The sequence below is a fragment of the Pristis pectinata genome, chromosome 7 (genome assembly GCF_009764475.1).
Source record: "Pristis pectinata isolate sPriPec2 chromosome 7, sPriPec2.1.pri, whole genome shotgun sequence".
In the NCBI taxonomy this organism is placed as follows: Eukaryota; Metazoa; Chordata; class Chondrichthyes; order Rhinopristiformes; family Pristidae; genus Pristis; species Pristis pectinata.
Genome location: NC_067411.1, coordinates 86,977,118 through 86,994,416, shown reverse-complemented (window position 1 = coordinate 86,994,416; position 17,299 = coordinate 86,977,118). Strand labels below are relative to the sequence as shown.

Genomic DNA, 17,299 nt, shown 5'->3' with positions numbered 1-17,299 from the left:
GCAGGAGTTACTTCTAGCCATGACCAACCTCTCAAAGTACTTCATCACAGTAGATGTGAGTGCTACCAGGCGACAGTCATTGAGGCAGCTCACCCTGGGCATTGGTATGATTGCTGCCCATTTGAAGCAGGAGGGAAACAACCGATTGCAGAAGTGAGAGGTTGAAGATGTCCTTGAACACTCCGGCCAGTTGGTCGGCATAGATTTTCGGTACCCGGCCAGGTACACCGTCAGGACCTGACGCCTTGCGAGGGTTCATCTTCTTGAAGGATGTTCTGATGTTGGCCTCCGAGACAGAGATCACAGGGTTGCCGAATGCTGTGGGATTTGCACAGGTGTAGTGTTATTCTCCCTTTCAAAGTATGCATAAAAGGCGTTGAGCTCATCAGGGAGTGAAGCATCATTGCCATTTATGCTGTTAGGTTCCGCCTTATAGGAAGCAATAGCATGCAAACCCTACCACAGCAGTCGTGTGTCTGATTGTGTCTCTATCCTCACACGGAATTGCCTTTTTGCTCTCACAATAGCTTCCATAGGTCGTACCTGGACTTCTTGTAGGGTTCTGGATCGCCGGTCTTGAACGCCACAGATCTAGCCTTAACTTATTGTTAACTTATTATTGAAGACCTATGGAACCCTTAATTTCCCCACTGCTGCCTGCTGCTGTGCCAGGAACCTGGTGACAAGCCCTCCCCTCTGCTGGCATTGCTGCAGCGACGAATCGCCGCATGGCTTAGCGTGGAGCAACGCCTGAGGGGGCTAACGTTGGGTGGGTTGGGGTGAGCGGTGTAGCCACTGAGATGTGGGGCTGTACCCTGGCCAGCACAGTGGGTGCTCCGCATGCTGAGGGACTATCCAGGTGCTGCGGCCGCTCTCGGATACGATGGAAGCTGCTGTGTCCTCAACTGTCTGTCCGGCTGTGTTGTTCTCCCCAGCCCAGAAGTTCCTTCTGGTGTCAAGCTCCAAACACTGTAACAAGAGCATTCATTCCATCATTTTGTTTAAATATCCCTTCATTCTGAAAATGGTTATCAAACCTTGGTACCAAGTCCCCATTTCCCTATTTTCCACAGACTTACATTGTTTTCTTATTTCAAAGATAAACTTTATTCATAATAAAAAAGATTATATGAAGGAAGAAACAGTGCAAAACTTTTACATTCATGGTCGTTATATTCAGCACTGTTAACTTACTTTTTTTAAAACCATAGCACCATTACCAGTTATGTGGCCCCCTAGAGTGATGTACCCTCTCATTGTTTGAGGGGCTTCCCCACCCGACTCAGCCCCTCCATGTGCGGTAGCCGAAGGAGCCCAGACTGTGGTCCTTCCTACAGAGCCTTTGCACGGGCTGCACCGAGCTTCAGTGCATCCCTCAGCAGGTACTCCTGCAGCCTGGAATGTGCCAGTCAGCGGCATTCCCTTATGGATATCTCATTGTGATGGAAGGCCAACATGTTGCGGGCAGACCAAAGGGCATCTTTCACCGAGTTGATGACCTTCCAGCAGCACTTGATGCCTGTCTCAGTATGTGCCCCTGGGAACAGCGCTTAGAGCAGAGAGTCCTCTGATACACAGCTGCAGGGGATGAACCGAGACATGGACCCTTGCATCCTTCTCCACACCCTCTTGGCAAATCCATGGTCTGCAGAAGTGGGTGACCGTCTCTTCCCCATCACAGCCACCCTGAGGGCAGCGTGTGTCGGGGTTGACACGTTGTCTGCACAGGAAGGATCTGACTGGGCGGACCCCTCTCACCGCCAGCCAAGCCAGGTCTTGGTGCCTGTTGGTGAGTTCTGGCCGCACCAGGTTTTTCAGGAACACCTCCCACCAGTAACTCCACTTAAATCCTGGACATGGACCTCCACGTCACGTGACTTCACACAGTGGGCGGGGCTTGGTTACACGTGACGCCGAGCGACCGTCCGTAGCGACGTCAATGGGAGCGGTGTACGTCCGTTACGCGTGACGTCACATGTCGGGCCGTTCGACGTCAATGGGAGTGAGAGCCGAGTGCCGGGGGTTACCATCGCAGGTGAGGGCCGAATGATCGCAGCGAATGAACGCCGGACTGGACTGGACCGGACCGGACTAAACCAAACCAAACCTATTTTCCTTTTAAATGCGACCAATCGGTTGAGGGGTTTGCGGCCTGGCCGGCAGTGGGTCTGGTGTAGCCCAACTGAAGGAGCAGCCGAGCGGCCCCGGGAGGCGGGTGTCCCGCCCGCTCCGGCTTCATTCCTCAAGTCACCGCCTGTCGGGTGGCTTCTGACCCGGGGCCCTCCCTCAGGCGCTGGGGGCATGGTGTCTGCTCTTTCCACACCAGTGTTAGATGCTGCATGATGCGGAGGACGGGCCGACTTGTGAGATGACAGCCAGTACCCGACGTTTCATCAGATAGATGTGAGTGCGGTTAATAAACTCTCTTCACAACCGGCTTGTCCTCTCCTGGTTCGTCGTCAGCCCCGGAGTGCTCTTACTCAGAGCTGGCACAGACTCGACGGGCCGAAGCTCCTTCCAATCGGTGATTCTGTTGAAATTCTCAATAAATAATTTAGAATATAAACACAGCGAGGCAATTTCTGCTGCAGTCAGAGTTAGAATGTCATTACATAGTTCAAATTGGTGGCCTGAAAGTGAAATTCCCAAGAATGGTGCAAGGATTGCCCAGCAGGAATACATATTTCTTTTTTCTGAGTGCTGCATCATGGTTCAGAATCAATAAGATTGTTGATTTCCAATTTCTATAAGTTCATAAGCCCTCACTCTGTTGAAAATGCCACTCATGCCTTTGAAAATGTCACCCACCCTGTCTCTGGACTTGACCTATTCCAGTGTGCTTCAAATGTTCTATTTTGCTTACTGTTGAGGTGCTCCAAAAGTCAGCTTACCTATATCATTCACTTGCACCTTCTAGATCACCCATTGCTTCCCGATTAAGTAACCCCACCAACTCTCCCAACTTTTAAAATTCTCATTCTTGATTTCAAATCCCCCTCCTGATCACAAATTTCCAGCTTCTATTTCTTTTTAATCAAATGTTGAGAGATGAAGTAATCACCTTTCCCTATGCTTGTTTGTTTCTGCTCTACTTGAAATCTACCTCCATGATTAAGCTTCTGGTCATCTGGCCTTTCATCATTTCTGTCTATTTGACAACATAGCGGCACAGCTCATGGAGTCAAGTGCCTCACATTGCCAGAAACCCACCTTGTCTACCTGTTTCGCCACTTTCAGGGACCTATATACTTGTGCCCCTAGATCTCTCTGGTCCACAGCACTCTCCCCAGGACCCTGTCATTCAAAGTGTATGTCCTGCCCTGGTTTAACTTCCCAAAATGCTTCACTTTGTACTGTATGAGTTAAATTTCATTTGCCATTCATTTGCCCGCTTTCCCAGTTGATCTAGATCCTGTTATAACTTTAGACAACTTTCTCAACTGTCCACCACACCACCAATTTTAGTGTCATCAGCAAATTTACTAATCGTGCCACCTCGTTTCTCATCCAAATCATTCATGTACATGACAAACAACAGGGGATCCAGCACTGATACCTGCAGCACATCACTTGTCACAGGTCTCAATCTGAAAAACCCTCCACTACTACCCTCAGACTCTTTCCACTAAGCCAACTTTGTATCCAGTTGGGTAGCTCACCCTGGATCCCATGTGATCTCACCTTGTAAAAAGCTTTGCTAAAGTCCATGTAGACAAGGTCTCCGCCCTGCCCTCATCAATCCTCTTGGTCGCAATTAAATTTGTCAGACAGGATTTCCGACACACAAAGCCACGTTGACTATCCCTAATCAGTCCTTGCCTTTCTAAATGCATATAGATCCTGTCTCCCAGAATCCCCTCCAGTAACTTTTCCACCACTGATGTTAGGCTGTCCTTGCAGTCCTTTTTAAACAAACGCACGACATTAGCCTCCAGTCTTCGGATACCTTACTAAGGAAGATATAAAAATCTTTGTCAAGGCCCCAGCAATTTCCTCCCTTGCTTCCCACAACATCCTAAGATACACTTGGTCAGGCCCTGGGCGTTTATCCACCTTTATGCCCCTCAAGTCTGCTAACAGCTCTTTTGTAATATGTTTCAAGACATCACTGTTCTCTTCCCTGAATTCCCTAGTTTCCATGATCTCCAGAAATGGTATTCATTTAAGACCTCCCCCATCTTCCGTGGTTCTACACATAGATGACCACACTGATCCTTAAAGGGACTTTTTATCTCCCTAGTTACCCTTTTGCTCTTAATATACCTGTAGAATCTGTTAGGAATCTCCTTTACCTTATCTGCTAAGGATATCTCGTGTCCCCTTTTTGCCCTCCTGATTTCCTTATTTATTTAATAAATTAATAATAGGTTTAATATAGGATTAGTATAGTGGTTGATGCGGGCTCAGTAGGCTGAAGGGTCTGCTTCTGTTCTGTGCATCTCTGTGACTCTGGAGGTGCTATGTAAAGCAAATCGTCATTTCTATTTTAACATTATTGTCCTCTTGTTCAAAGCTCTCCCTCTCTATAACACCTCCAGTCCTATGACCTTCTGAAAACTTCTGCCTGAGCTTGTACCAGGCATAAACAGACTAGATGTAACCCCACACCAGCCATCAGAAACCTTCTCCCTGTGAGTTCAGAATCAGGGGTTATAGACTCGGTGGTATGTCATTTAGAATAAAAATCATGAGAAATTTCTCAATCTAAAGGATGATGAAACTGTGGAATGCTCTACCACAGAGCATTGTGGGGGCTAAGTCATTAAAGATACTTAAGGAGGTAGGTATAGTTCTCAATGCTAAGGGTTATGAAGAGAAAGAAGGAACAAGATCCTGGTGTATGATCAGCCATGATCATATTGAATGGTGGAGCAGGGCTGAATGGCCTATGTCTGCTCCTATTTCCTACGTTTTCATAGAGTTGTGCAGCATGGGAAAAGGCCCTTCGGCCCACCAAGCCTATGCAATCAGGCAACTGTTCACACTAATCCCACTTTTTTATTATCCTATAAACTCCCCCTAGATTCTACCACTCCTCTGTACTCTTGGGGCAATTTACAATGCCAGTTAGCCTACCAACCTGCACATCTTTGGTCTTTGGGAGGAAACTGGAACATCCAGTGGTATCTGCATGGTCACAGGGAGCAACACACACAAAATGCTGGAGGAACTCAGTGGGTCAGGCAGTGTCTATGGATGGAAATGGACAGTTGATGTTTCGGGCCGAGACCCTTCAACAGGACTGGGGTTGACTGTCCATTTCCCTCCATTGATGCTGCCTGACCTACTGAGTTCCTCTAGCAGTTTGTGTGTTTTGTTCCAGATTTCCAGCATCTGCAGTCTTTCTTGTGGTTGCAGGGAGAAAGTGTAAATTTCATACAGGTGTCACCAGACTCACTGGAGCTGCAAGGCAGCAGCTCTATAACTGTACCTCTGTGCTGCAAATTGTGTCGAAGTGATATCATGTGAATTTCATTAATGATAATTCATTTAGTGTGGTAAGCAGTCATGTAGGCTTTTGAAAGCTCCTTTAGTTGTAATTTCTGGGCTAAGGATATTTATTGAAGGCTGTTTGGAATCATCTGTTTCTTCTAAGAATGATGTCTAACTGAAGTACTTGCTGAAGCACATCTGGACTGAAGTCCATTGATTTCAAGTGCATGTGCCCAGCTTTTTGGCAGTGAAGAGAGGCTCATAACATTTTTTTATGGTTGCACACAGAATTACAGTGGCAGTTGTAGAACGGTAACAGTATAGAAAGAAGCCATTCGGCTTGACGAGTCTGAGCTGGTTCTATATAACAGAAATTTAGTTAGTCTCACTTTTCGTGCCTGCTCCCCATAGCCCTGCTCATTCTCTCAGATACTTGTCCAGCTGTCTTTTGAATCTGCCTCCACTTCTGCCTTGGCAGTCCATTCCACACCCTAAGCACTTGCAGCATTAAAAAGATCTTTGGATCTTGATCATTGGGAATAGTTTCACTTTATCTGTCTATAACGTTCTTGATTTTAAATACCTTGTTCAAATGCCCTGGTAACCTGCTCCGATTCAAAGAGAACCCCAGCTTCTCTATCTATCCATATTACTGAAGTTCCTGAACCCTGGAATCTTTTCTGCACCCTTTCAAAAACCTTTACATCTTCCTTAAAATGTGGCACCCAGAACAGGACACAGTACTTCATAGTTGAACCAGTATTTCATAAAGGTCCATCATCATTATATTGCTCTTCTAACCTATGCCTCCAGTTATGAAAGATAGAGTCCTGCAGGCACTTTAAAATTACTTTCTCAGTTTGCCCTGTCACTTTCAACCAACTCTGCCCTCATATTTGTTTTTGAAACGATTTAAAATTGTGGCCTCTAGTTTACATTGTTTCTCCTTATCCTTCCCACCAATTATGTAGCACTCAAGGTTTCCCAGCATTATGTCTCATCTGCCATCTATCTGCTTGTCTGTATCTTCTTGAAGTCCATTACCATCCTCTTCACAGTCCATTACACCTCCAAGTATTGTGTCATTTGCAGATTTTGAAAGTGCCAAGAATACCATGGATAAGAGGAAGAGTGATCCTCGTACCATTCCCTGAGGAACTCCACTGTTCAATTTACTCCATTCTGAAAAACAAACTCTCACTGTTACTTCAATGGCTTCCAATTAGTTCACCTTCACCATAGATGTCCAATTCCTCTACACCATCATCCCACACCAGGATGGTCTAATGGCCCTTCATTTCTTCCTTGAACAGAGGTCCAACCAGTCCCCCTTGTACATCATTTGCCTGCTGAATTGATTCTTATATTGAATATGTCCTCCTTCAACTCCATTCACTTCCTCCAAATCAAAGTTCTATTTCTGGCAACTTGTATTAGCCCAAGTTAGGCCTTCCTCTTAGCAGGGTATGTGCAACAGTCCTTGTGTCAATCCTACTCAGGCCCTCTCCCTCAACAATTTTTGTAACATTGATGATGTTATTGGTGCTGCTTCCTGAACTTGTACAGAACTCAGATTTTATTATTTTTGCTGCCAATTTCCACCCTCACCTCATTAACATTTAAGTTGTTAATGTAGTTAACATCCTAGCACTGATCCCTGTGGTACACCAGTGGTCACAAGCTTTCATTGACAGAAGTGACCCTCCACCATCACCCTCTGTCTCCTATTACCAAGCCAATTTTGGATCCAATTTGCAACTTGCCTTGGATCCCATGAGCTCCAACCTTTAGGACCAGTCTGTCATCTGGGACCTTGTCAATTGAAATGAAATATTCAGTGCTTCTCTCTTACAGATGCTGTCTGACCTGCTGAATATTTCCAGCACTTTGTTTTTATCGCACTACGTCTGCTATGTTATTTGATTAATCTCTATTGTAGCTGCTGTCAAATTAATTAGACACAATTTACTTTTAACAGATGCACATTGTTACTTGCTAATCAATCCACACTTATTCAAATGATTGCAAAGGCTGTTCCTGATTATTATATCTGGAACTTTCCTAACCACCAAAGTTAAACCAACTGGTCTGTAAGTTACTGGACTTATCTCTCCACCCTTTAAGATTTTGCCTTGTGAGTGTTTACTTGGGCCAGATCTATTCCATCGTGTTGAAATTGACCTTTCTCCAATTGACTATTTTTGCTTTGGAGTCATCCGACTCGGCTTGATTTCTGATTAAGTAAATTGCAGATAATACTGGGGGCGTTATTTCAGAAACTTGCCTTGGGGATCAACGCTTGAGTAAAATTGAGAGGGAACTATTAACAGTCTAAAAATTGTAACAACTGATAGCGAGTAGTAGCAAGGTTAGCACTAGGATATGCACTAGTTGACATTGTAGCTATCAAGTCAGAAAAAATGGCTACTCTACTAGCTGTTTCCGATTTGTTTCTCTGGTCTTGTTTCTTGTTTTTTGTCATTCTCATTTTTCTCTTTTCATTTTTCCTCTCTGTATCCTTTGTTTATTTTGTTTGGGTTGCAGTTGGTGTATGGTATTCTTGGTGTAGTTCACAACTGTTGAAGGCTGCATTTAGGATAGAGTTGCAGAGAATATTTGGCTTACTTGCTTCCAATAAATTTCCTCATATGTTTGGTCTTGCTATACTTAGTATACAGTTCAGGTCATTAACCAGAAAATATTAACTCTGTTTTTGTTTCAAAATTTCAGTGCCTGCAGTTTTTTTGTATTTCAAAGAATTTATTCATTATGTACTGCTGAATATGTTTGATGTGCTAACCAGTCGGAAGTTGTTTGGTTAATTTTTAATCATTGTGATTGTTATTGAGGGAAGTAGATTACATGAACAATGACACATCAAAGATGACAAGATTCATGAAGCATAGTTGTACAAACTTGTAAAATATTTACATTCACTTTGAACAATTAGACTCATGTAACATAGTTTGAGATGGGAATTGTAAGTTTAAGTATTTTATTATGTTATTTCATATTGTGTAGAGTTGATTTAAAATAATTTTCCATGAAAATATTTCATTATTTTTGTTTCTTCAGATCTAATATGTCAAGACCTACAAGTGTGTCTCCACGACCTGGCAGTGCCCAGTCAAGCCAAACTGCCTCCAAAGCAAAAGGATTTAAAGATATTCGGATTGATGAAGAAGTGAAAATTGCAGTAAATATTGCACTAGAGAGATTCCGTTACAGCGATCAAAAAGGTGGATGGAGTAACAGTACATTTGTTAAAATTCTATGTTATCTGATTGCATGAAGTAATTATTTGATGCCTATTTTCATTTCATATTGTCTGACTAAAAACAATTGAAAAATAAAACTTAAAAATTAAATTCCATATTCCATTGGGACTAATGGGACTGTTATTGAAGGAAAGAGTTTATTCCTTCCCTTATCATGGGATATGGCAGCATGGTGATCAAATTTCCAGGCTAGCATCTGAGCTGTTGATCCAGTCAATTGATCACACCATGGCAACTGAAGAAATATAAATTCAAAAAAAGAAATACCTGTCTCACTGAAGGCATTCAGGGAAGGAAATTTTTCTCAACCTCAGGAGATCCCAGCACTTTATAATCAGTGGTTTAAATATCAGTCAGCTAGCTTGTGCATTCCAAGATTCCGCAATATATGGAAATGAATAACTAGTTACTCTGTTCTTATCATGGTGATTTGAACAAAGAGTGTTAGCCCGTGCAATAGGACAACATCATCCAACTTGAACACTGCAGTGGGTTCTTTAGGTATACCAGAATATCCTTGACTCAGTGCTGGTGCTCTTCCCTCTGGGTCAGATAATTATTGTTCAAGATTCACTTAAGATTTAAGCAAATGCTTGATGCAGGTCATAGGACTGGATGAAATTATAGAGATGAGAGGAACAAGAATATTTGACGTGGTGCAATGCTCCCTTGAAACTACTTGGAGGTGCTGTTCTGTGTGAAGGATGTGAAAATCCCATATAAAATTTCCATAACAGATGTTAAGGGAATGGACGAAAAAAGGGTTAGTGTAGGAAAGTGGTGCTGAGGAAAAATATGAGCCATGATCTTATTGAATGGTGGAGCAGGTGCCATGGATTGTCCATTGCTGTTTCTCATTCTTAAGATGTTTTTCCTTGTGTACTAACTAGTATTTATCCATGTCAAGTTAACATGAAATAAGTTATCTGGCTGTTTGTAGGACCTTGCTGAGGGAAAATTAGTTACAACAAACATGTAAGTTACAAAAGACAATCAGCACTCCTTAATGTCAAAAGATGTTAGAGCTGTTGTTTGCATTATTTTACTGGACCTAATATCCAGAAGACACAATACAAAATTACAACAGGAGGAATTTAAATCGTGTTATCAAATAAATCTGATTTAAAATAAACTTTTCAGTACTGGTAGCTTTGAAACCATGTGATTGTTGTAAAAACTCATTACTGTCCTTTGAGCAAGAAGATCTGCTTTATTTAACCATTCCAAATATAGTTGATCCAAATAATGCAGCAAGCCACTCAGTTGAAGGGCAATAATAATGAAGTAATTGGGAAAAAAAACTTCAAAAGGTTTGTAAATTTGTGCTGGTTCATTTCAACAGTTTGTCCTGGTGGCAAAGCATTTGTCATGTAGGAATGTACATCTTCCTTAATCCTGCACTGAATACCTCAGTACTCAATGACATGTCAGTCTTAAATTATCTGCTCAAACCTTTCAGGTTTCAGCACATTATTTTCTGAGATGAATTACAGTTAGGGTTTGAGCCAAGCTGACCTCAGCATGCAACCTGTGTGCTGGTACTGCTTTGAAAGATCAACCCACTTATTTCTGTAGCTTGATCTTTTCTGATACTTTAAGACTTTGCAGTACATTGATCCATATTATATCAAACGCCCCTATTTTTACTGAAAGCAAATTGGCTGCCAATGAAAGCAAATTGCATGAAAGCAAATTGGCTGCCAATGCTATGGAATGGCAGACTGGTGAATACACGTGAGCCGGGAAGAAAATAAAAAGAATTGGAACATGTGAATAGCGGAAAGTTTATGTTTGGACAATAATGCTATTTAATGGCAAAACATTCGCATCTAGCATTTGAACGTTAATTTAAGGTTATCAAATGAGAAATCATTGCCACAATTCATCGTCTATTGCATTTTGCACTTTGATGTTAGAGTTTTATTTCAGCTTCATATTTTTATTAACAGTAGATTCCTTGTCTGGAGGATGTTGAAGATTATTGTTTTGGTAATAACTACAGTGAACTAATAAACATAATTGAGGAATTGTTTGTTTCAGCATGATTTGCAGAGGTGGCGGTTTGTGGAGTCTGCCTGTGATACACTAATGACACTTCAGATTGTGAGAATTAGTACAGATTTCAGTTGTATTATTTCTCTATAACATCAATTTTTCTTTCAAGAAATGGAATTTCCATCCTCCTTGACGAGTACGGAAAGAGCATTTATTCATCGTCTTGCCCAGTCCCTAGGCCTGATTTCTAAAAGCAAAGGGTAAGTTGCAAAGATTTCATGTGTTTATTGCTGTGGTATCCGTGTGCAAAAACATTGAATATTCCAGTTCACAAATTACATACATTTGAGATCTTTTATATTATTTTCAATATGCTTAAAGCTATATATCTAATCATTTTCACTTTTCCGCTATTTGTACCATAGATATGCAAATGTGAGATAATGTGTGAAGATAAACAATTATTGAAATTCTTTAAATTTTATTTCAGACTTTTCATAAATGTATAGTTCATGAGAGCTATATTGGATGTTGTAAATATAATGAAGTTCCTTATTTAAAGCTCTTTGTGAAACATTTGTTTGATTTTATTTTCCCCCTTTCAGAAAAGGGGCACATAGATTTCTTACAATAAAGAAAAAAGATGGTTCGGAGATGGCTCAGGCTGTCATGACCTGCACGCTGACTCACAGCATGAAACATGCCATACGCAATCTAATTCAGAGGTTTCCTGTGACTAATAAAGAACGTACAGATCTTTTACCCAGAACTGAACGTGGGAATGTATTAACTGTTGAAGCAGGTATGTACTACTATTTGTTTTGAAGGGTGGAAATAAATATTCTCTCTCAGCTTTAATAGTTGTCTTGAAATTAGTTTGGCCAGTCTTTGCAGAATTGAAAACTAGGAGATGGAGATGGATGTGGTTGCTCAGCTTGTTTTTTTGTTAATACTGAAAATTTATTGAAGGCCACAATATGTAATTACCTACATTTTCTAATTATCATTTATTCGAAATAAATGGGTTTCTGCTGCTGTTAAAAGTACTGTTAATTGAAAAATAATATGGTAAAAATTGGACATTAGAAGATGGGAATCGTGGTCAGCATGGACCAGTTGGGCTGAAGGGCCTGTTTCTGTTCTCCATGACTCTGACTATGATGCTAAGGCTGAGAAAATCTTATGTATTTTGTTAATGGCATCTTTTAAGGTAAAAACAGCTGTTCCTTCATAATGATAACAGTTCTAGTGGTGAGAAACAGTAACCATTTGAACTCCATTTTATCAAAGCCTGAGGTAAAGATCGTATGCAGTTTTTCCCAATTATAGAAAAGCTCTGATAATACAGCATGCTTGGGACTTTGGTGATGCTGGTTTAGCAGATTTTCGTATTAAAACCCCAACATATTTTTAATTCACTTTTTAAAAGCTATTACACGGTTTTATAATAAATTTCCCAGTGAACCTGGTCAGCTTTCAGGAAGTGCAGGAACAGGGGCCCTGGTTCCTGCACTTCCTCTTAAAAAGTGAGTTTTTAAGCAAGTCGGAAGCGCGGGAACTGGGGGCTCTACTGAGTGGAAGGGGGAGTGTGAAATGGGGCCTTGTTGAGTGGAAGGGAGAGTGGGGACCAGGGCGCAATGAGTGGAAGTGATCATGGTAACTGGACCCCCTGTGAGTATCTGGGGAGTGTGGCAAACATTACCTCGTGAAACAGATGCCAAAACAACATCAGGATTTCTGAATGGTCAAATAGTGGATTATCAGAATTTTAATGTAATAATCTCTACTGTGTTCACACGGATTTAACACGTGAATCTATTTGTTATTTTTAAAGGTCCCTTGTTACAAGTCTGTCATTTTTGAATTGCGCTGTACTATTTTGAGTTTTTACATTCAATTTCAAGCTATTCGTCAGTTGGTTTCATTTCCCTTGTCCCTCCAGAAAACAACCGAGAAATGAATAAGACCAGTGGTAGACTCAACAATGGCATTCCTCAAGTTCCACCGAAACGCGGAGATTCTGAATTAGATGCCTTTAGGCAGTCTTTGCCCGTTTTTGAAAAGCGAGATGAAATAGTGAAAATTATAAAAGAGAACAGAGTGATTTTAATAGTTGGAGAAACAGGATCTGGAAAGACTACTCAGGTATGCCCTCCTTAATTATCAATAAAACTTTTTAGGTTGCTTATTATATCAAAGTTCCTCAAAATAAATTTCATTTACTTTTCTGTTTGGTGTATGTGAAAACAGTCCCATTAAATTTGATTTTTATGCAAGTTTGAAGTGAAATTTTGAACCATCTTTTGAAAATTCAGAAAATGCCTTTATTTCATGGTCGTGTGTTTACTTTTGGTGACAAAGAGCTTTTGTTGACCTTTGCTCTATACTCTATTTAATTGTGGTTTGTGTATTTAGTGGGTGTGACACACCAAAGTTTTAATAATTTTTATAAGGTGTGTAGACTGCTGACTATGCTAGTTAATCAATATGTCTATTATTTATAATTAATCCACAAAAAATCAACTCTTGTTCTTACGAATAAGGGTGTGACCTTGGCAATTCAACAAATGCTGGACTCTGAAATAAAAATGGCAAATGTTAGAAACACTGAGCAGCATCTGTAGAAAGAGAAACAGTGTTAGCATTTTGGATCATCAGAATTGGGAAAGGACTGGCTCATTTTTGTCTTAAATTGAATCTCTGTCTGATAGTTAGATAAACATCAGCAATTTTTGTTTTCTGGACTTAATTACGCCATCTGTGTGAATACTTATTTCTTAATATTAAGGTATAAGATGACCGGCAAAGGTTGAAATGTCAGCTCAGTTATGCACCCCTCTCTAAAAAGCCAGATAATATTTGAAAGTGTTTTTAAAACTTGCCTGTTCCTAAGGTTCTGAAAGAGTATAAAATGGGATTTCCATGTTGTGTTTTTTAATTGTTGATCTACAGTACAATGCACATAAATTCTGTCAATAATAATTCATTTAATGTTATCATTAATTGGTATTTTCTAAAAATTTCTAAATATTTTTTGTAGCAGAGTTGTACATTTCTTCTGAATCTGTCTTTTAATTTGAGTTTAGCCAAGTTTTTTTTTTATATTTCAGATCCCCCAGTTCCTTCTGGATGATTGCTCCAGGAATGGAATCCCTTGCCGAATATTCTGTACTCAGCCCAGGCGACTTGCAGCTATTGCGGTGGCAGAAAGAGTTGCTGCAGAGAGGGGTGAGAAGATTGGGCAGACAATTGGCTACCAAATTAGACTGGAAAGCAGGTACAATGGAGAAAGTTGTTTAACACACAGCTATACCTGACATTTAAATGTTCTAATGCAAAATTCTTTTGTTTCAGAGTGTCCCCAAAGACACTGTTGACATTTTGTACTAATGGAGTTCTTCTTCGAACACTAATGGCTGGAGATGGCACCTTGGCAGCTGTCACTCACATAATAGTAGTAAGTTTATCAGAATGATGCATTGTATATTTTTCCTAACTGAAGAGAAAATTTCTTTAATGAACCAAATTGAGAAAAGTGCTGGAAGTATAGGCTTTTCAAGATCATAAAGGACCTTATGATTCAGCCTTGTGGATCATGCTTTTTGGGTGCTTTCTTGTTGAATTGTTTGCTAAATGCTTAGCATATTTGGCTTGAATCACATTATAAGCCATGGTGTTGAGGATGTTAGTATGAGGGCGGCTAAGGTCCATGGGAAGTATGCAAATGGCCTTAGCAGCCCTCCTCTAAACAGTGTAGTCAGCTCATGGCGTTAATCAGCATGCAATGCCAACTTTATGCCAGCACTGCAGTGAGCTGAGGGCACACAAAGCTTGATGAGTTTGTAGAAGAGCAAGGAGGGAGGAGATGGACTCTCAGCAGGAGCCTATATCTGCTCGTAGTGTTCAGGCACCACTTCTCCTTCCTGATCCTCATTGAGAAACAGTGTATATTTGCACTTCAGTAAGGATTTCCTCACTGCCACTTCCTGCAGCCACAGCTGCAAGGTTGGGCGTAGGTGTCAAGGTAACTAAGGTTATTAACTTTTAATTGTAGCTGGAAGTGCTTCTCATCCAAGCTTTGATGGTCTACAGTATTTTTAGATCAATAGCTAGTGTACAGGCAGACATTATTATGCTTCTGTTATATGGCAATTTTTTGTGAGCTCTGAATTTGGAATACCATCACAAGCAATAAGGATCAATGCTGATGACATGGCTTAGGATTCCATGCCTACCTAATATGTGTGTTAGATACAAGTGAATAGCAGGCATGCAAAAGAAGAAGAGGCAGCCCCAGATCTTAGCATCTTTTGTTTGCTGATCGTCATGGTATCTGCTTAGTCACAATGCAAAAATAAAAGGTCACACAAAATAAACATTCCAAAGCAAAATTGAGTATAGGCCATCCCCAGGTTACAAATGCCTGACTTACTGACATCCCTACATGTGAATGAGCTCTCATAATATTAAATTTTAAATTCCAACATGCGTGCATTCCCACTCTCCACTTTCCTCCCCCTCCACTTTTAGTAATTGTTCATTTTTATCAGTCTTATATGCTTTGTATGCCATTGATTATGATACTGTGGAGATATGGTTACCATATCGCGTAATTTTTGCGTATTTTCTGACTTGCGGACAAGATCAAATTATGAACATTTGTAAAAATTGAACCGTTTGTTACCCAGGGATGGCATTGAAACATCAGCCATTATCTAATCTATGCCCTTGGCACCTGTCTTCCATGTGGCTTTGCCTGCACTAGTATTCCTTTGCAGTACTTGCCCTGTAGCTGCAGTGTGACTGGTGGAAGACTGCTCTCTTGTAGAAAATGACTCTGGGCAGTTCTGACCTTCGATGGCCTGTATTGGAATGCACTGTGTTGATGTGGGTAACAGCAGTCTGGTCACTTCATTGGGAAAACCCACAGAAGAATGCTGGTACATAATGAATTGTTTGGTACTTTGGCAGGCCAGCCAGAGTGCATGTAGTGTCAAGGATGGGGAAGTCCAGAAGGAGGATCAGTTCCCTCATGAAGGCTGCAATGAAACCTGCCTCCACCACATCTATGTTGTTGTTAAACTTCATGAACCACTCACCCCCACTTCCCATCCTTATTTTAACTGACTGAGGCCCTGGTTCCTGCCCTCCTTTTAGACTCACAGGTTCACTGGAATTTTTTTTTAATAAAACATCTTTTATAAAAAAAAAATGAATTATAATTTTATTGGTATTAATTGGAAGAACACTCACTAGTCTAGATAATCCGCCAGTCCAGCATCACCAATGTTCCAAGTGTTCTGGACTATCGAGTTTCATTGTGTATACTGGACAGATAATCATGTAAGTACTGGTCAGCAACAATCACCAACAGTAATATGTGGTCTTTCTTGCACATGGTGAATCTATCCAGATATTCCAGGTAATAAAAAGCATTATACTTTCCATCCATAAATAAAATGGAAATTCATTAAACCGTGTTCATTGTCATTCCCCATTCACTGTATTCCGTAAATGGAAAGAGATTGCAAATGAGTGAAGTACAGAGGGATCTAGCTGTTCTTGTGCATGAATCACAAAAAGTTAGCAGGCAGGTGTAGGAAATGGTTAGAAGGCAAGTGGCATATTGGCTTTTATTGCAAAACAATTGGAGCTTAGGAATAGGGAAGTATTGTTTAAAATTGTATGGAACGTTGTGAGGCCACACCTGGAGTACTATTCACAGTTTTGGTCCCTTATTTAAGAAAGGATATACTAGCTTTGGATGCACCTAGACTAATTTCTGGGATAGAAGGGTTGTCCAGTCTCAGGCAGCAAAAGAACTTGGATCTGTATTCTTTGCAGTTTAGAAGGATGGGTGATTTTATTGAAACACAAAGGGGCATGGCAGTGTAGATATTGAAATGTTTCTACTAGTGGGAGATTCTTGAACAAAGGGGCATAGTTACAAGTTAAGGAGTGATAATTTATAAATGAAGTATGGAGGAATTTCTTCTCAGAGAAGGTGGTTAGTCTTTGGAATTCACAACCCTGGCGGGTTGTGGAGCTAGATCATTGGAAGTATTTAAAGATGTGGGGATAAATTTTTGAAAGAGAGTGGAATTGATGGCTATTCAATAGAAGAATTGAGTCCTGGGGCAAATCGGCCATGATCATATTGAATGGTGGGGCAGGTTTGAGCGACCAGGTGGCCTTCTGCTGTTTGTGTTCTTGTGTGTGTGGTAGTGTGGAATTTGTAGTCAGCAGCAAGGTGACAACCCTCATTTCTGACGTTAGCAATCACAATGTCTTTGTGGGCAGTTTTGTGATGATCTTTCCTTTCCCAGTGTATGAAGAGAATCCAAATTATTTTAAAGTGATTGGCAAAAGAATCAAAGATTACCTGAAGAAAAATGTTTTTGCATAGCAAGTAGAAATGGTTTGAAATGTGTGCTGTAAGGATAATGGAAAATTCAGTTGTAGCTTTCCAAAATAATCCTAAATCTGGAAGGAGAAAAAAATGCAGCACTGAGGAAATCCGTTGCAGGATAGAACTAACTGGACTGTTCTTCCCAAAAAAAACTGGCACGGCCTCAGTGTGCTGAATGGCTTCA

General features: G+C 40.9%; 1 protein-coding gene across 8 annotated transcripts in view; it reads left to right on the top strand.

Moving 5' to 3' along the window:
- The first annotated feature begins 1,961 nt into the window (after window positions 1-1,961).
- The window catches only part of LOC127572750 (3'-5' RNA helicase YTHDC2), a 69,747-nt gene continuing 54,409 nt past the window's right edge, over window positions 1,962-17,299 (top strand). For 6 of the 8 annotated variants that reach the window (XR_007956675.1, XM_052020342.1, XM_052020344.1 and 3 more), the window contains exons 1-7: window positions 1,980-2,035; window positions 8,509-8,672; window positions 10,876-10,966; window positions 11,312-11,508; window positions 12,649-12,851; window positions 13,817-13,983; window positions 14,061-14,163. Coding sequence is in view for 7 of the 8 variants with exons in the window: in XM_052020342.1 (XP_051876302.1) it covers window positions 8,516-8,672; window positions 10,876-10,966; window positions 11,312-11,508; window positions 12,649-12,851; window positions 13,817-13,983; window positions 14,061-14,163 (918 nt within the window). In the remaining variant the exon portion in view is untranslated. Of the gene's footprint in view, window positions 2,036-2,060; window positions 2,404-8,508; window positions 8,673-10,875; window positions 10,967-11,311; window positions 11,509-12,648; window positions 12,852-13,816; window positions 13,984-14,060; window positions 14,164-17,299 lie in introns of those variants that run through there. The other 2 variants (XM_052020339.1, XM_052020340.1) reach the window with 2 other exon arrangements.